Here is a 16,672-nt window from a genome sequence, read left to right as displayed (position 1 = left end):
AATAGCAGGGAGAAAAAACCATCAAAGCCAAAACATAAAACATGTGTTGCACAATATTTCCATTCAATATGAAGTTTGCATAGTGCTTGTAAGATTTCTCCGTATGTGAATATTTGTTACGCTGAGAAGATGTTGGATTGCAGCCTGTATTTTATGTAGGAAATACAGTTTCATAAAATCATAAAATCTTAAGAGTTGGAAAGGACCACATGTGTCATCTATTCCAACCCCCTGCCATGCAAAAATATACAGCTAAAGTGCTCCTGAGAGATACTCATCCAAAAACCACCACATTCCAAGATATTCCCCTATCACAACAGCTTTTACAGTAAAGAAGCTCTTCCTAAATTAAGATTACATGATATGGGCCCAAAATTTGGACCATAATGTTCACATGGATGTATGGAAAAGAGGTGGTCTGAAAATATAAAGAAAGCAAGCATGGTGTAGTGGTTTTAGTATTGGACTATGACTCTGCAGACCAATGGTTGAATCTTGGCTCAGCCATGGAAACCCACTTGAGCCTTGGGCAAGGTGTATTCTCTCAGCCCCACAGGATGGCAATGGTATTCCCCTGTGAAGAAACTTGGCAAGAAAGCCAAGTTTACCTTAGGGTTGCCATAAGTCAGAAATGACTTCAATGCACACAAAAGAAGAACAAAGATTATAAGAACAAACAACAATTATTTTGTGAAGTGATTTGAATGAAAGCCCGCATAAGATAATGTATATAGATGATGTACAGATGGCAAAATTTTGTACTTGGGAATACAGCTTTTCATTTTATTTTTACATTTTTTATTATTTTTTTCTCATGATTATATGTTTAAAAGTAAAATTTGAAATGCTTTTTAAAACAACAGTGGGATAAGAAAAAAGTGTGCTTTGAATACTTACTGGTATGTTGTTGGGCTGACATTGATACGGCGAGGATGGCTTCCTGACTCAAATTTGCTTGCTAGGGTGACGTTGTTACCAAAAAGACAGTATCTCGGCATTCTTACACCAACAACTCCAGCGAGAACAGAACCTGAGTGAATCCCTATTCTCATCTGTTAAGGGACAGAGGAAAAACAGTGTCAGCTGTCATTTCTCTTAGATGTCATAAAACACAAGGCATCCATACAAATACAGTCCAAGTGTTAACTGAAATTTAGATCAGTAACCATACTTTCAAATAGTAAGGAATGCTCTCCTTCCAACTTTTCATTGGTTAAATATTCAACAAATGTTGTGTGCCTGTGTATATTTGTGCCTATCCAGCTGGCCCTCCCTATCCCTGGATTCTTTATGCATATATATATATATATATATATATATATATATATATATATTCTGGTTTGTACCAAATTTCCAGAAAAGAAAGAAAGAGTTGTAGTCAGCGGGCACAAATATGGTGCCAGTCCCTGGCATGTTGAGAAAGAAACTATGCTGGTCAAATAGCCACTTGTTTTCTGATATTCTTGCCTCTTCAGCCTTACTCTGATGCATTTACATAGACTTGGGAAGCTTTAGCCATTAAAAGCAACAAGGCAGTTAAAGCTGAAGCACCTTGTAGAAATTCTCGCTACATCTCCATGGGTCAATTAAACCCAGCTGCTGTAAGCTTTTGTGAACATAACGAAGATTGGAAAACTGACTTTTTTGAATTGCATCTCCCAGAGTCTTCCCAAGAAGTGCCATGCTGGCAGGCAGATCCTGGGTGTGCAATACAAAATAATAATAATAATAAAAAAAAATCCTACACCCTTTTCCACTTCTGGAAACTATCCAAAGTTTTCTTTGGCAAATGATTTGATAGATTTGAGTCTGCTAGCCAGATGCATGATTTGGAAATCTGTCTGAAGGCATTTGTGTGTGGTATTTCTTTGGACCTGATCAGATGGGACAGGACAGCACAGACTGAACCATGCTATCCTGCCCCCAGTGCTCAGCTGGGTACAAACCAGCAGCCAATAGCTTGCAGACTTGCACCAGGCCACAGACCATCACTCTGAGTCGCACTGATGTACACTGCTCTATGCATAAACAAAGAAAAGAAGTATGTAAATGTAATGAATCACTAAAATAAATAAAGTCCGAGGAGTCAACTAGTTGTTCTCAATGTCAGTCTCGTGTAAAGAAGAGCCCATTCATCTCATGATGAACCTTCTGGCTGAAGCCTGAGACAAGAGTCTGCCAAGCATGTAGCCAACATATATTCTTTTAACTGTCAGGCATGAAAGCCTATCACACTGGCCTGGGAAAACTGGAACACCATCAGAAGCCTTCTCAGCATAAAGAGGAATTATTGTTTGGACATGCTTCAGCAATCTTATTCGGTTTGCCTAGGAAACAGTCTTCAGGAATGGGATATATCTTTCTTATTTTGACTCTTTCTGATGTTAAGAGCATCCCTCAGAGTTTACACTCTCTGACAGCCTTCTGGGTTGGCTCTCCTGCTTAAACCATCTGGAATAATCCATTTTGCCAGATCCCTTGTAATGGCACACCTGCTTTCATCCTGGGGCTATTCAGTAGTCAACCCTGGACTGTCTGGGACTGAGTGACAAATCCTTCTTTTCATAAAGGAATCAGTCCTGCCTTGCTGCTTAACAATAAACAAAATACCTAGCATGTACATAGCATGTGTTGAGTGTTCAAAACACCGAAACCTCTCTCTCCTTTTTGTTATCCTGAAAAGAGAACCAGATTCTGAGTAGTTGTACTGTATGCAGAAAGCATTACCACCTGATAGCTTCAGAGTCAGCAGGGCAATACTCTCTTGCGTTTTACTCTGAAGTTTAAAGGTGTTACTCAAGGTACTGAAGTCTATCCCCCAAATAGGTTGGGTACCTTGGATAACACTTTTAAAATGCAGACTACAACCTGGAGCAGATTCACTGTCACAGAGGCTGAAGGTTCTCAATTTCTCACTTCAGAAAATTCATTTGTTGAAACAGAAGTGGTCAGGAGCCATAATGGCTTCACTCATATGTAGCCACCCTGAGAAAATGAAATGGAGACTGTTAGAAAGTAGCTTACTGAAATCAGAGCTGGTGATTCTGAAACCTCCAAAGTTAGTGGGAAGTAAAGGAGTAGAAGGGAGGAAGGAGAAAAACTTTTGGCCATTTCTCAACTGTCACCTTCCTGCAGCCCTTCCCAAGAGACAATTCAGCTGGTCATAAAAACAGTGCCCCTGCCGCCGCCGCCGCCACCTCCTCCTCCTCCTCCTTCTTCATATCCTATCCTTTATGGGCCATTTCCTACATCTAGATTTTAGATGATACATCTAGTTCTTCCTAGAAATGACTATCACTGAGGCTATTGAATTCTGGACGTATCATGAGATGACCTGATTCATGGGAAAAAGATGATAATGTTCCACAGAGTGGAAGGCAGCAAGATAAAAAGAAACCTACATTATATATAAAAAGGTAAAAGTAGTCCCTTGACATGATTGTCTAGACATAATTGACTGTAGGGGACGGTGCTCATTGTCCGAAGATGACTTTGGTGGTCATGTGACCAGCATGACCAGACCGAACGCTGTTACCTTCCCATCAAAGCGGTACCTATTTTTATCTCCTTGCTTTTGCATGCTTTCAAACTGCTAGTTTGGCAGAAGCTGGGACTAGTGACAGGAGCTCACCCCATTATGCAACACTCGGGCCTTGAACTGCCAACTTTCTAATCTTTATGCCACAACATCTCTTGCATTATACATAGGCCATTACACACAGATTGATTCAATCTATCAAGGAAGCTACAGCCCTGAATTTACAATATCTGAGGACCACTGTTAATTATAGGGCTCTGATTCATGTGGTCGCCTGAGGGGTTGTCCACACAGGCCAAAAGACTCATGTTCCCCTTGGCCTCATATCATCCAGTTCAGACAATGCAGGCCAAATTGCCAGGGGCAGAATTGGATGCAGATCCTTTAGAATATTTTGTCACATAAAATGTAATGCATTACACTAGAAGAAACTTCTTGTTCTATGTGTGGGATGTGATATTAATGAATATTGAATAACATGGACAAGCACAAACTAAACTAAAAAAAACTATAAACAATACTACAGTTAAAGAATATTCTGTATTGCACTTATTTGTTTACACCTAAGTGGTAATCTGTTACTCATATATCTGACAGACATACTTTACTTGGAAAAATCCTTTATGTCTTGAAGCTATAGCTAGACATTTTAATAATTAAAGTTGTAAAATGCCTCTCCATTTGGAAACACATATTGGTCTTGATCCCTGCCCTGTTTTTGTGAGGAATGTTTTCGTATACAGTGGAACCTCGGGATACGAAATACCCGGGTTACGAATTTTTCGGGACCCGAAAAAATCCAATTGGAAATAATTGTTCCGGGTTACGAACGTTTTTTCGGGTCCCGAAAAAACTTTTGGTGCTTTTTGCCGCGATTTTACACCAAATCGCGGCTTTTCCCCATTAGCGGCTATGGGGATTCGGCTTGCGAAAGCCGTTCGGGTTACGAAAGCGGCCGCGGAACGAATTATTTTCGTAACCCGAGGCTCCACTGTACTTAGTTTAGTTGCTGTTCTGTGGATTGTAACAATGTGGTCATAAGGTGCATTCTAATGTAAAGAACTCTTACATATTCTGAAACATTTCTTATTTTGCAAGGTGGGGGAGTTTGTAACTAATGGCATGTTTCCATGGTATGCAGATAAAGCTAATTGGATACTGGACCATATAATGTAAAAAGAAAATCTGCTTGTAACAATGCTGTCAAAAGATGCATTCTAATGTAAGGAACTCTCACATATTCTGAACCAAGCCTAATTTTGCAAGAAGATTAATATCCTATCCCACATGTAGAATAAGAAGTTTCTTCTAGTGTAATGCACTACATTTTATGTGACAAAGTGTTCTAAAGCAGAAAGTGTATACTGACAGTTTGTTAAGCATTTTTTTGTGTAAAACTTTTTTTTAAAAGAAACATTCTTTTATAACAGCACCGAAAAAGCCCTCAACTTGGTTCCGATACGTGGATGACACTTTCACCATTTGGAGCCATGAAGATGAAGATCTGGCTGTGTTCCTGAACCATCTGAACAACATGCACCCCAAAATCCAATTCACTATGGAAAAAGAAAAGGAAGGAACACTGCCATTCTTGGATGTCCTAGTCATCTGCAAACCAAACCAACATCTGGGTCACACAGTATACCAAAAACCCACACATACAGATCGATACCTGCACAAGAACTCCAACCATCACCCAGGACAAAAAAGAGGCACAATCAAAACACTGGTAGACCGAGCAAAACGCATCTGCGAACCCCACTTCTTGGAAGATGAAGTGAAGCACTTGGACTGGGCTCTACAGGCTAATGGTTATTCCATCTCAGACATCAGAAGGGCTGTCAAGCCCAGGGAAACCCAGAGGAGTGAAGACAAGCAGCCACCCAAAAGTAAGGTATTTTTACCATACATCAAAGGAGCCACAGACAGAACAGGCAAAGTGGTGAGGAAGCAAAACCTGCAAATGGTTTACAAACGACAAAGAAAATCCAGCAAATGCTTCACTCAGCCAAGGACCAGAGAGACCCTCTCACAGCCGCAGCAGTTTACCGCATACCATGCAGCTGCGGACAAGTCTACATAGGGACCACCAAACGCAATGTGCAAACAAGAATCAAGGAACATGAGAGACACTGCAGAATGGGGCAGCCAGAAAAATCAGCAGTAGCAGAACATGCCACAAACCATCCTGGGCATAAAATACTGTTTGAAAACACTGAAATTCTGGACCATGGCAACCACTACCATGTCAGGATGCACAGGGAAGCCATTGAAATCCACAAACACCTGGACAATTTCAACAGGAAAGAGGAAACCCTTAAAGTAAACAAGGTTTGGCTACCAGTCCTGAAAGATAGCAAGATAAAGACTCAACAAATGCAAATGAGAAATCTCCCAGCAGACAATGAGCACTATCAAGCAGACATCAATCCTCTTTTGCAGACCCTCCACCCTGAGGCCTGCCATTAGCAACAGAACAATCCACATGCAAATCACTCATGCCTTTCCAGGTCACACAATATATAAAGCCAAGTCCTTTCCAGGCAAGCATTCTCTGAAGATGCCAGCCACAGATGCTGGCGAAACGTCAGGAAGAAACTCTGCTAGAACATGGCCACATAGCCCAAAAAACCCACAAAAAAACTATTCTTTTATAATGCTTACCTTGCCAATAAATGTATAAACTTTGTAATTTTACAGCTTGTGAAGGACTTTACCTGAAATGTGTTAGCTGAACAAATAAAAAAATAATTTTTTACAACATCATGGCTTAACATAATGTTTTGTTTCACATCTCCTGTTTTCCAGCATTCCATGGTGTTCTTTTTCTCCAACTCTCCCTTATCTCAGGGTAAACAGCTGAGTTACTGCAGGGTAATCTGACCACTAGTTTGTTTAGATGCCCCCTGCACTGCTTACCTTGCTGCACCATTGCTCATACTCAAAAGCCCCCTGTTGTAGAAACGGGGGGCTTGGCCATGTGGGTGCAACCAGGTCCCATGTTTCCAAATCATACCCAGCGATGGGGTACTTCTCAGTACAATTGATGGCATGGCAAAGTAAGGAGTGTGAGCTGGTAGCAGGCCTGGGCTGGTGGGGGAACAGCTGGGTAAACTGACCCAGATGAGCACCAGGGCCAGAACTGTATGGGCTCAGACTGTGTTAACCTGGCCTGTCGGCTCCGCCTGTAAGTTGAACCTAGGGATGGAAAGAATATTCAAAAATACTTTTAAAATTACAAAGTGGTGTTTTTGTGCAGAAAACAGCACATTCTATACAGGAAACAACATTTTCTATTTGGAATATAATATTTCAATTAAGAAATATTCATTCTTGCCTAGAAAATGCTGGGTTTTGTGCAGAAAATGCCATAATTGAGTATTTATTCTTTGTAAAGTTTGAACATAGTTGATTTGCATAGAAAATAGCATTTTCTGCACAGGAATTAGTATTTCTGTATTGAATTCTCTTCAGTGCAAAAATGCTGTTTTCTGTTCAAAACCCCACATGTGCCAATTTTGTGCAGAATAGGTCCTGAATCACAAATAACCTTCAAACACTGCATGTTTTTCAAAGACTTTCTCGCAGTAGAAAGAAAATTGCTGAAATTACTTGTTGCTACATTTGAGAAAAAATCTAGCGAAGAATTACATTCATTGTTGAAGCTGACTTGATGACACATAATATCTACAAGTCTGTGAGCAAGGACAGGTTATAAACACTTTAAATAAATTAGAGCTTGGGAAAGGAAGGGGATGCAACTCACTGAATGCCATGGCTGGTATGGTTCTAAAAGTCACTTTCCAAAGGTCTGAAATAAATAAAATGAAAGAAAATTTTGCCCATTTCTACACAATGGTGAAATGTGCTATACAGAGAGTTGCTATTGGTTCCATATAACTCCTATGTTGTTTAGGCTGGGAAAGGATCAAATATCCTAGTAGGGCAGACCCATAAGCAAGCATGGCTCATAGTAAGGATCAGAGTATGAACAGGTCTATCCTCTTTCAATATTAATTCACCTAAGCCATGGGTAGCTGTATAGTTTTCTAGCTGGCATTTGGTGGTGGTAGAATGGTTGACACCCAAACTGTCCTTTTTGTAGGCCATGAGTTCAAGATCCCACCAGGGGAACTATTTGGACATTGCTTCAAATAGGGCATATGGAAATGTTTAGTGCATCTTCAATCAGCTGTCCTTGAACAAGATATTTCTTAGCTAATTATTATTAACAGCATCCACACTCAGGCCCAGAGCCACATGCTGCAAGCCAAATACATATCTAAACCAATTAGGTTAAATTTGGCAAGCAAATCTAATCTATGCTGTACAAAAGGTCTGTTCAGTTTCAAATGTGATACCAGCTCTCAGCAATAAACGTTTATTATTAGTGTACAAGTGAAAGCACAATACACAAGATTTCATGGTGATTTCACAATAAATCTACATCTGGAAGCAGGCAAAGAGAATATATATATATATTCTCAAATCACTACGCTATGCTGGCTCAGCCAATGCTCAAACTTCTAGCGGGCTATTATATAAATACACACACACACACACACACATATACATACACACAGACATACACACTGTGCCTAATCACCATGACACATTCACACGCAATGTTGTCATTTGTGTGTTATCTTCCTGTCTTTTGCTGGCAAGCTACAAGAAAAGAGATTCCACCTCAACATTAGGAAGAACATCCTGACAGTAAGGACTGTCCAACAGTGGAACACACTCCCTCGGAGTGTAGTGGAATCTCCTTTCTTGGAGGTCTTTAAACAGAGGCTAGATGGCCATCTGTCGGGGATGATTTGATCTGGATTTCCTGCATGGCAGGTGGTTGGACTAGATGGCCCTTGCAGTCTCTTCCAACTCTATGATTCTATGCTTCTATCTTTTTAATTACACAAGAAAGTCCAGTTTTGGGGCGGGGGGGGGGGGGACAAAGAGGTGAAGCAACCCCTCCTTCCTTATTTTAAAAACACTGTTGTGGTTTTAAAATTCATTTTTGGAGAAGATGAGATTAAGGTGCTATCAGTTTTAAGATACTATTAAGAGGAAGCATGACAATGGCCTTTTTAGTGGCTGCTCCTCATCCTCTGAATATTCCTTCTTGATATAGTTATTTGGCTTCTTTTTTCTTGTCCTTTCATTGCAGGTGGACAACTGTGTCACTTTGAATGTTTTAGGACCATCAGCTTCAGCCCACATAGCCACTGGAAAACGGGTATATGTATTGTGTGCCTTCATTTTTTACTAATGACAACCCTAAGATGACCCTATCATAGGGTTTTCTAGGCTAAATCTGTTCTAAGGAGGTTTGCCGTTGCCTTCCTGAGGCTGAGAGCATGCGACTTGCCCTAAGTCACCCAGTGGGTTTCATGACCAAGTGGAGAATTGAACCCTCATGTAGAGTCATAATCCAGCACGCAAACCACTATGCCACACTGTCTCTCCTTCCTTATAGTACAATTATTTCTTTGTATTCAATGCCAAAAAGATTTCCTTTTCATATATCAAACCCTATAATTACAATGTTCCCTACTGTCACTCAGTAGGTTTCTTTAGCTGAGAAGGAGTTTGAACCCTAGTCTCCTAAAGTCCTGGTCCAGTGCTCAAACCACTACACTATGCTGGCTCAGCCAATGCTCAAACTTCTAGCAGGCCACAGAATGTCATAATAAATAAACTTATTGCCATCAGTCAATGCCAACATTATAGCAATTTATGACAACAATGGTTATTTTGCTTTATAGACCAAGCAGGAAAATAAATTCCTAGTTAAGATGATCTCCTTTCTCTAATGTACTAAAGAACATTTTTCTACATTTGAGCAAAGCTGTAACACTTGGATAGTAACAATTGTGTAAAACAGATTTATAGTTTAGTCTGCTAATGTGCTTTCCTTCCAGTAAATTGAGCATCTTGTTTATTCTGGGGGCAGAAACAGACCAGGGATGGTTGGGGGGTGGGTGGGTGGGAGAATAACTCACAGAACACCAGAAATGTTAATAGGTTGCAAAGGATGTAATGTGAAGTCCTGGGTAATAAAATACTTCCATTAGGTAGGAGAGGATATACTTCATCAATATGAGTAAAATAAATTTATTGAATCATTTCCTGTATTGCTATGTATTTTATGTGTATTATCCTACTAGAGAGGAAGGCTAGCTCCAATAGGCCTCCCTGGAAGAAGATTAACCATCCATTAAGAAGCCAAGCCCTCCCTCCAGTCCATCTCCCCTGATCCAGGCCTCGGAGATAGAGAAGAACTGCTGGCCCTCATCCCCTTCCCCACCACCACTCCCTTCTCCTTTTGTATCATGTCTTTTTAGATTGTAAGGCAGAGGGCAGGGAACCGTCCAACTAAAAAGATTGTATGTACAGCGCTGTGTAAATTTACCGTGCTTTATAAGCAAAGGTTAATAATAATAATAATAATAATAATAATAATGTTATGTTCATTATAAATGACTAATAATACATTATTGTGCATTTAAATATGCATAACTTAAGCCAAGAAAGTATTTAAAATACTTAGATTTAAACTGAACGTTTGCCAGCTCCTATTGGTCAAGTACAGCCTACACATCTGTATATGGACAGTTTTTTAAAAGAAGTATTTCTCATTTCTTGCATAATTGCAAAATAAATAAATAAATAAATAAATAAATGTTCTCCTGGCTATTCACTCCCATCTATGGTCAAACACTGCAAACACTCTGAATGACAAGGAGAGATCCCTGGGTCAAAACAATGAGGTAATATACATAAAGAGAAGGATAGAATTCAGAGACACAGCCATGTTAGTTTGGAATATCACTATTCGGTATAAGCTCCTGCTGTCGACATTCAAAGCCCTCCATGGACTGGCCCCTCCTTACTTATCAGACCTTCTTTCTCCTCACCTTCCCACTCGGGCCCTCCGTTCTGGTAGTCAAGGGTTCCTGTCTCAGCCCATGATTTCCTCTGCCCCATCCCGGATTCGCCCCTTTTCACTTGCTGCCCCTCACTCCTGGAACCTTCTTCCCCCACAAGCAAGAGTCATCACTTCTTTAACCAGCTTCAAAACGGAGTTGAAAACCATCCTGTTCAGAGAAGCCTTCCCAGACATCGCATAATTGTTGCTTACTATCTGATGTTCTGTTGTTGACTGTATTGCTATGTACTGTATATGTATTATCCTACTTGTGAGTATGTATTTTCCCTGGATAATGATTAACCTTCCATTTTGAAGCCAAACCCTCCCTCCTGTCCATCTGCCTTGGTCCAGGCCTCGGAGGTTGAGAGGAACTGCTGGACCTCTTACCCTTTCCCGTCACCACTCCCTTCTCCCTCTGTGTCATGTCTTTTTAGATTGTAAGCCTGAGGGCAGGGAACCGTCTAACTAAAAAGATTGCATGTACAGCGCTGTGTAAATTTACAGCGCTTCATAAATAAAGGTTAATAATAATAATAATAATAATATTATGCAATGAGACAAGCTGTGCAAAAGAAGTTGTAACTTGAGCTTTTGTAGACTCAGGCTGCATCTGCATTGCAGAAATAATCCAGTTTGACACTGCTTTAACTTCCAGTACTATGGAATTCTGGAAACTGTAGTTTGTTGTGGCACCAGAGCTCTCTGACAGAGAAAGTTAAACACCTCACAAAACTACAATTCCCAGAATTACATAGCATTGAGTGATGCCAATTAAAGTGGTGTTGAACTGGATTATTTCTGTAGTGCAGATGCAGCTTCAGTCCACATTCCCAGAAGCATCTTAAGAAGGAAGATGGGATAAAATCTGTGGGTTAGGTTCCAGGACGAATCTCCCCACCCATGGATAACAAAATCCATGGATGTTCAAGTCCCATTAAATATCATGGTGTATAGCAAAATGGTGTATAAAATGGAAAAATCAAGGTTTCCTGTTTGGACCTTTTTTCTTGAACATTTTCAAGCTGTAGATGGTTGAATCTGTGGATAAAGAATCTGTGACTGTGGAGGGCCATCTGTACCAACCTTCCTTTCCCTTCTTTTTGAAGGGAAGGTTGAGACTTACCATTTTGATAATGGGAGGCTTCCATCCCAATAAGCTCCTGCTTCTTCCAATCAGGTATAAAAGTCTTGACCATGAGAGTACAAGGCATTTTCCCTGAATAATACGCACACCATTGTTCTAGCAGTGACCATAAGGTCAGCCATAATTTGTGTCTCCTAAATGCAGGGAAACCTCCTTGAGATATTAAGACTGCTTTTAATATGAAGTAGTGTACCCAAGTTGGGTAGAAACTTTGGGATGAAGAGAAACTCCTTTGTACATGGAATTTGTGAAGTCAAAGGCTTTCAGGTCCAGCATCCATAGTTTTTTGTGGGTTTTTCGGGCTATGTGGGGCATAGCCTGAAAAATCCACAAAAAAACTATACATGGACTTTGTTTCCTGGTCCAGAGATGCAGCAAAATCAAATTCACAACATATAAAATATTGTTGTTTTTGTTGGAAATGTGGAAAATCCATCCATTTATTTCATCCATGGAGCTACTGGTGTTGGGGTGTAGCTAGTAGCCTTGTTAGCAGGAGAATTCTATTAATTGTAGTCTAAAAATGTGTGTGTGTATGTGCACACATGTGCACACATACCTTCAAGCTGGCTTATGGTGACCTCATGAATTTCATAGGATTTTCCACCTTTTCCAAATTTCCAAAATTTGCTAGTCACTCAACCGGTTTCCATTCCCCACCCATTTCTAAAAGGAATGTATATCCTATGGGCCAGGTGTACATGTGAGCTACAAATAACAAGTGGAAAGAAATGGGACCAGAGGTGGAGATATACAGTATGGGCACTGACAATAAAAGCCAAAGATCTCAGTGGAATCAAGGAAGTGGTGTTGTATTGGCACCAATAATCTAATAAACAGAACACATCTCTTCAGAGGAATGCCTGCTCCTGTTTTCAGGAGCCTGACAGTCTGAATCCCTAGATCTGCCAGCACAATCTGAAACTTGTATCATCCCTAGAAATTGAGAATCTTTTTTTTATGTACAAGCAATATCAGCCCATGCAGGAGGAAGCTCATTTGCTTGATAATGCTTTTGACATGACAGTCAGTACGTGTGCTAGCTGTTTCAATTGACAAGCAGCGATAAGGGCATTTTTTTTTATCCTGTGAATGAAAATGAAAATATAAATACATGGTCCAGGGACTGATGCATTTTAGTTTTAAATACTTATGGGACCCTGATTTTCATTTTTGGTCACTTTTGTTTACTGCCATGCCTCGATTCAAACATATACTAGGATTCAGGCAGATCTAACACACTAGCTTAAGCACCTGAAGTCTACCTTGGGGATTTAATTAACTTGGTATATTTCCTTCTTTCAATAAAGATCATAATGGTATCACAGGGGTGTCAGACCAGCTTGCTTAACTTTACCAGAGTTCATACTGGGCAGGGTTTCTAGGATCTGTAGTCCAAAAATATTGTTTTCTAAGTACTTCATCAGAAAATGCCTCTTAAAAGCTCCAGCCGGGCATGAATTAACAGAAAACCAAGACAGCATCTACCATTGTCAACATCAACAAAGAGTGGATATAAAACTATAGTTAAGAAAGAGGGAAATAGGTCCCCAGAAGAGGTGGAGGATGAATTCCTAAGACTACCTTCCCTCAAGTTTGCTAACAATATTTTGCATAGAAGATTGTATAATGTCAGCAGTAGACCAGCAAAGACTTCATTTAGTTTCAATTGTTGGGTATATGGGGTCAATATCTTGTTTTCCAGCCATAGAAAAAGCAGACTGTTATTTCTCTTCTCACACTGATCTTATTACTGCAACAATTTTATGTCTGGAAGAACAGAGGTCCACATGTAAATTAACAGCTATGACTTTGATTTATGATGGCCCTATGAATGAGAGACATCCAATTCACCATGTCATCAAAAGCCCTGTTCAGATCTTGCAAACTCAGGGCCTTCTTTTATTGAGTCTATCCACCTCTTTCCTACTGTCTTCTATCTTGCCAAGCTTCATTGTCTTTTCTAGTGAGTCCTGCCTTCCCATGATATGTCCAAAGTATGATTTTCTCAGCTTAGTCATCTTGGCTTCTACGGAGAGTTCAGGCCTAATTTGCTCTAGGATCCATTTATTTGACTTTTTAGCAGTCCTCTGTATTCACAGAACTCTCCTCCAGTACCACATTTCAAATGAGTTGATTAACTTTCTATCAGCTTTCTTCACTGTCCAACTTGACTCCATGAAATTCTGCTAAATTCCAGTGCCTCCATGAAAAAAAAAAACATTATAATTTGTGGTTGGTATGAAGCATCTTGCAGGCCCAACTGGGATGAGGGTGGAGGAAGTATCCAATGAAAATCCCTGGCATAAACCTTCATCGGCATCATTATCCCTCCAAAAGTCATACATATTTCATTAAAGCACCTGCACATGAAATGAAAACAGCTGTGGCTGCACATAAGCTGAATTCCACCGTTACTAACGGATTTTCTAACAGCTAGCCTAGCTAATCAATTTGTTTTCACACCAGATACGATCCAGTTAATTGCTGAAAATTCAAAGCTCATGAGAGCTTGTACTATGGACCCCTGCTGGGGGGAAAACTGCCTCTTGCTGTCATCTCCTGACGCAAACAGAATTTCTCTTCCTCCAGAGATTGGGGGGGGGGGGGGGAGAGACTCTCCATAGAATAACATGTAATCACTTTGACATTTCTGATTTATTGATCAACTAATTTTTGTGGGCACAGTTTCTGAACTAAGTGTCAGGACTGTGGTTTTAACACAGTGGTTTGGAGAATATAATATACTTTCTCACAGTTTCTAAGATCACAATGAAAAATCCTGAGAGAAAAAAGGCTGAAGAACTGAAGGTTTCTTGAACCACCAGCTGATGAGGCTGTCTATCTTGAGTTAACATTTAAACATACTTCTCAACATTTCACTGAAGAAAATCGGGGAACATGTAGACAAGCAACATCAGAGTGTGGTCAAGATGGATGAGCAAGAGTATACAACCTAGGAGAGGCTGCAGCAGTCTGCTTTTGCCTGAGTCTACAGGGAAGGGTAAGATTCTGCCCTCCTTTCTCTTCTTTCCTCTGCTGAATTAATTGAGGAGAAACTACTTTTGTAATTTGACCTACTGTAGTTTACAACAACTAAGTAGACTGAAGATAAATGGGGAAAGTGGGAGGAAGAGAGAGGAACTGACACTTTGAGAGCAGCCATAAAAGTGAGATAACAGAGGATTAATCAAGACTGTCCCTGCCAAACTGTGACAATTGGAGGGTATAGAACTTCAGCTAAAGTTGTCTGAGGCTGCATCCACATTGGCAAAATAATCTAGTTTGACACCCCTTTAATTGCCATAGCTCCATGCTATGGAATTGTGGGAAGTATAGTATGTTGTGGCACCAAAGCTCCACTCTGATGTTGCAACAAACTACACTTCCCAGAATTCTATAGCACGGAGCCATGGCAGTTAAAGTGGTGTCAAATCAGAAATTTCACTAGTGCGGATGCAGCCTGATGAGTACTGTTCTCAGAAAACAACTATGCACACACCAACTCCCTTCTTTAAGAAACACATGCTATTTTAATAAACCTTCTCACTGGGTAGGGTGTAAAGGATTTCTAATAGCCAATGCCTAGCACATTTCCAAATTATAATTTCCAGAAATACAATTGCAATTTCTTGGGTGCGGAAGGGGGGGGGGGCAGAAGGAGTCATGACAGCTAGACTGGTAAAAACCTGATAAAAAAAATCCCTAGTGCAGAATCCACTATATGTCAGTTCCCAGAAAATGAACACACTGATAAACAAATCACTTTGAATGTCACATAAAGCGTGTTTTATAGACTGAAACTGCAGGATATGTTTCCTTTTTATTTGAAATGGCATAGGGAGATAAATGCTTAATACATTCCCTCTTCCCTTGGACAGTAATATTTCACTCCTATTTGTAGTTATCTGAATGCCTTTAATCTTCCCTATTATAAACAGCACATGTTAATCCAGACACAGTGCCTAAAATTACAGTAATAAACTCCAATTTAATTTCTTATTTTTTTGGATTAGATGTTACTCTGTGACGCCTCTTCAGCTAGCAACCTTGCTTTTTTCTGGCCATTCAGTGATTTCTAAAATGTTTTCTACATTTTGGAATATGATTGATAACAGTCGAAGCTAAATGAAAAATACATGCAATATCCTATAACTCACAATTGCATATCATTAACCACTGATCTCTGCTGGATATAACAACCCAAGATTTCCACACAGGAACTCATTTCTACAGAGAAGGCAAAATTTAATAAAACAAGTATGTTTCTCCATGAGTTACTTCTGGTTCATTTCTGTGCACAACCAGATATGTCTGGTTCATTTCCCTGAACAATTCAAAATGCTGGAATCGTATCTGAAAGACTGTATCCAGGGTGACCAGATGTCCTAACCGCAAAGGAGAAGAAGGCAGTGCAGAATGTAGGACATTCAAGAAAAATGTAGGACATCCCAAAATGAAAGCTAAAACACTTGTATAAATATCAGTTCATGCTTCTTAGTTATTCTCCAAATGGAGGACATTTTGGAATTCCTCCTAGACAGGAAGTTGAAATGTAGGATGTGTCCTGGGAAAGGAGGACTTCTGGTCCCCCTGACTCTATGTTCCTATACAAACATACCAGAGTCTTAAGATCCTCAGCAGAGGGCTTTCTCTCAGACCTGGTTGCCACCATTGCAGGCCTGTGTGGTGAGGACACAGGGGACAGTCTTCTCTGTTGCTGTTCCCGCACTGCAGCATTCTCTTCTGCAGGAGGCTAGGCTAACTCTTTCTGCTCTCCTTTCACAAACAAGCAAAACCCCCTGTTATCCAAACCACTGTATTCCCCATTACCATGTACAGATGTGGGAATTGGACAGTGAAAAAAGTGGATAAGAAGAAAATCAATTCATTTGAGATGGACTCCTGCAGAAGAGTGCTGAGGATACAGTGGATAGCCAAAAAGAGAAACAAATGGGTCCAAGAACAGATCAAGCCTGAAATCTCCTTGGAAGCCAAGATGATCAAACTGAAGCTGTTGTACTTTGGCTGCATCATGAGAAGGAGAAAAACAATAATA

At 40.2% G+C, this 16,672-nt stretch overlaps 1 protein-coding gene across 1 annotated transcript in view; it reads right to left on the bottom strand.

Annotated features, from left to right (window-relative positions):
• GUCY1A2 (guanylate cyclase 1 soluble subunit alpha 2) overlaps window positions 1-16,672 on the bottom strand; it is a 263,827-nt gene that overhangs the window by 32,773 nt on the left and 214,382 nt on the right. The window contains exon 7 of the mRNA XM_089508245.1: window positions 898-1,052. Coding sequence (XP_089364371.1) covers window positions 898-1,052 — 155 coding nt within the window. The remainder of the gene's footprint in view (window positions 1-897; window positions 1,053-16,672) is intronic.

The sequence above is a fragment of the Sceloporus occidentalis genome, unplaced genomic scaffold (assembly GCF_023333645.1).
Source record: "Sceloporus occidentalis isolate IW3139 unplaced genomic scaffold, rSceOcc1.0.p SCAF_2, whole genome shotgun sequence".
NCBI classification, from domain to species: domain Eukaryota; kingdom Metazoa; phylum Chordata; class Lepidosauria; order Squamata; family Phrynosomatidae; genus Sceloporus; species Sceloporus occidentalis.
The sequence above is the reverse complement of the archived record's forward strand: the minus strand, read 5'-3'. Positions and strand labels throughout refer to the sequence as shown.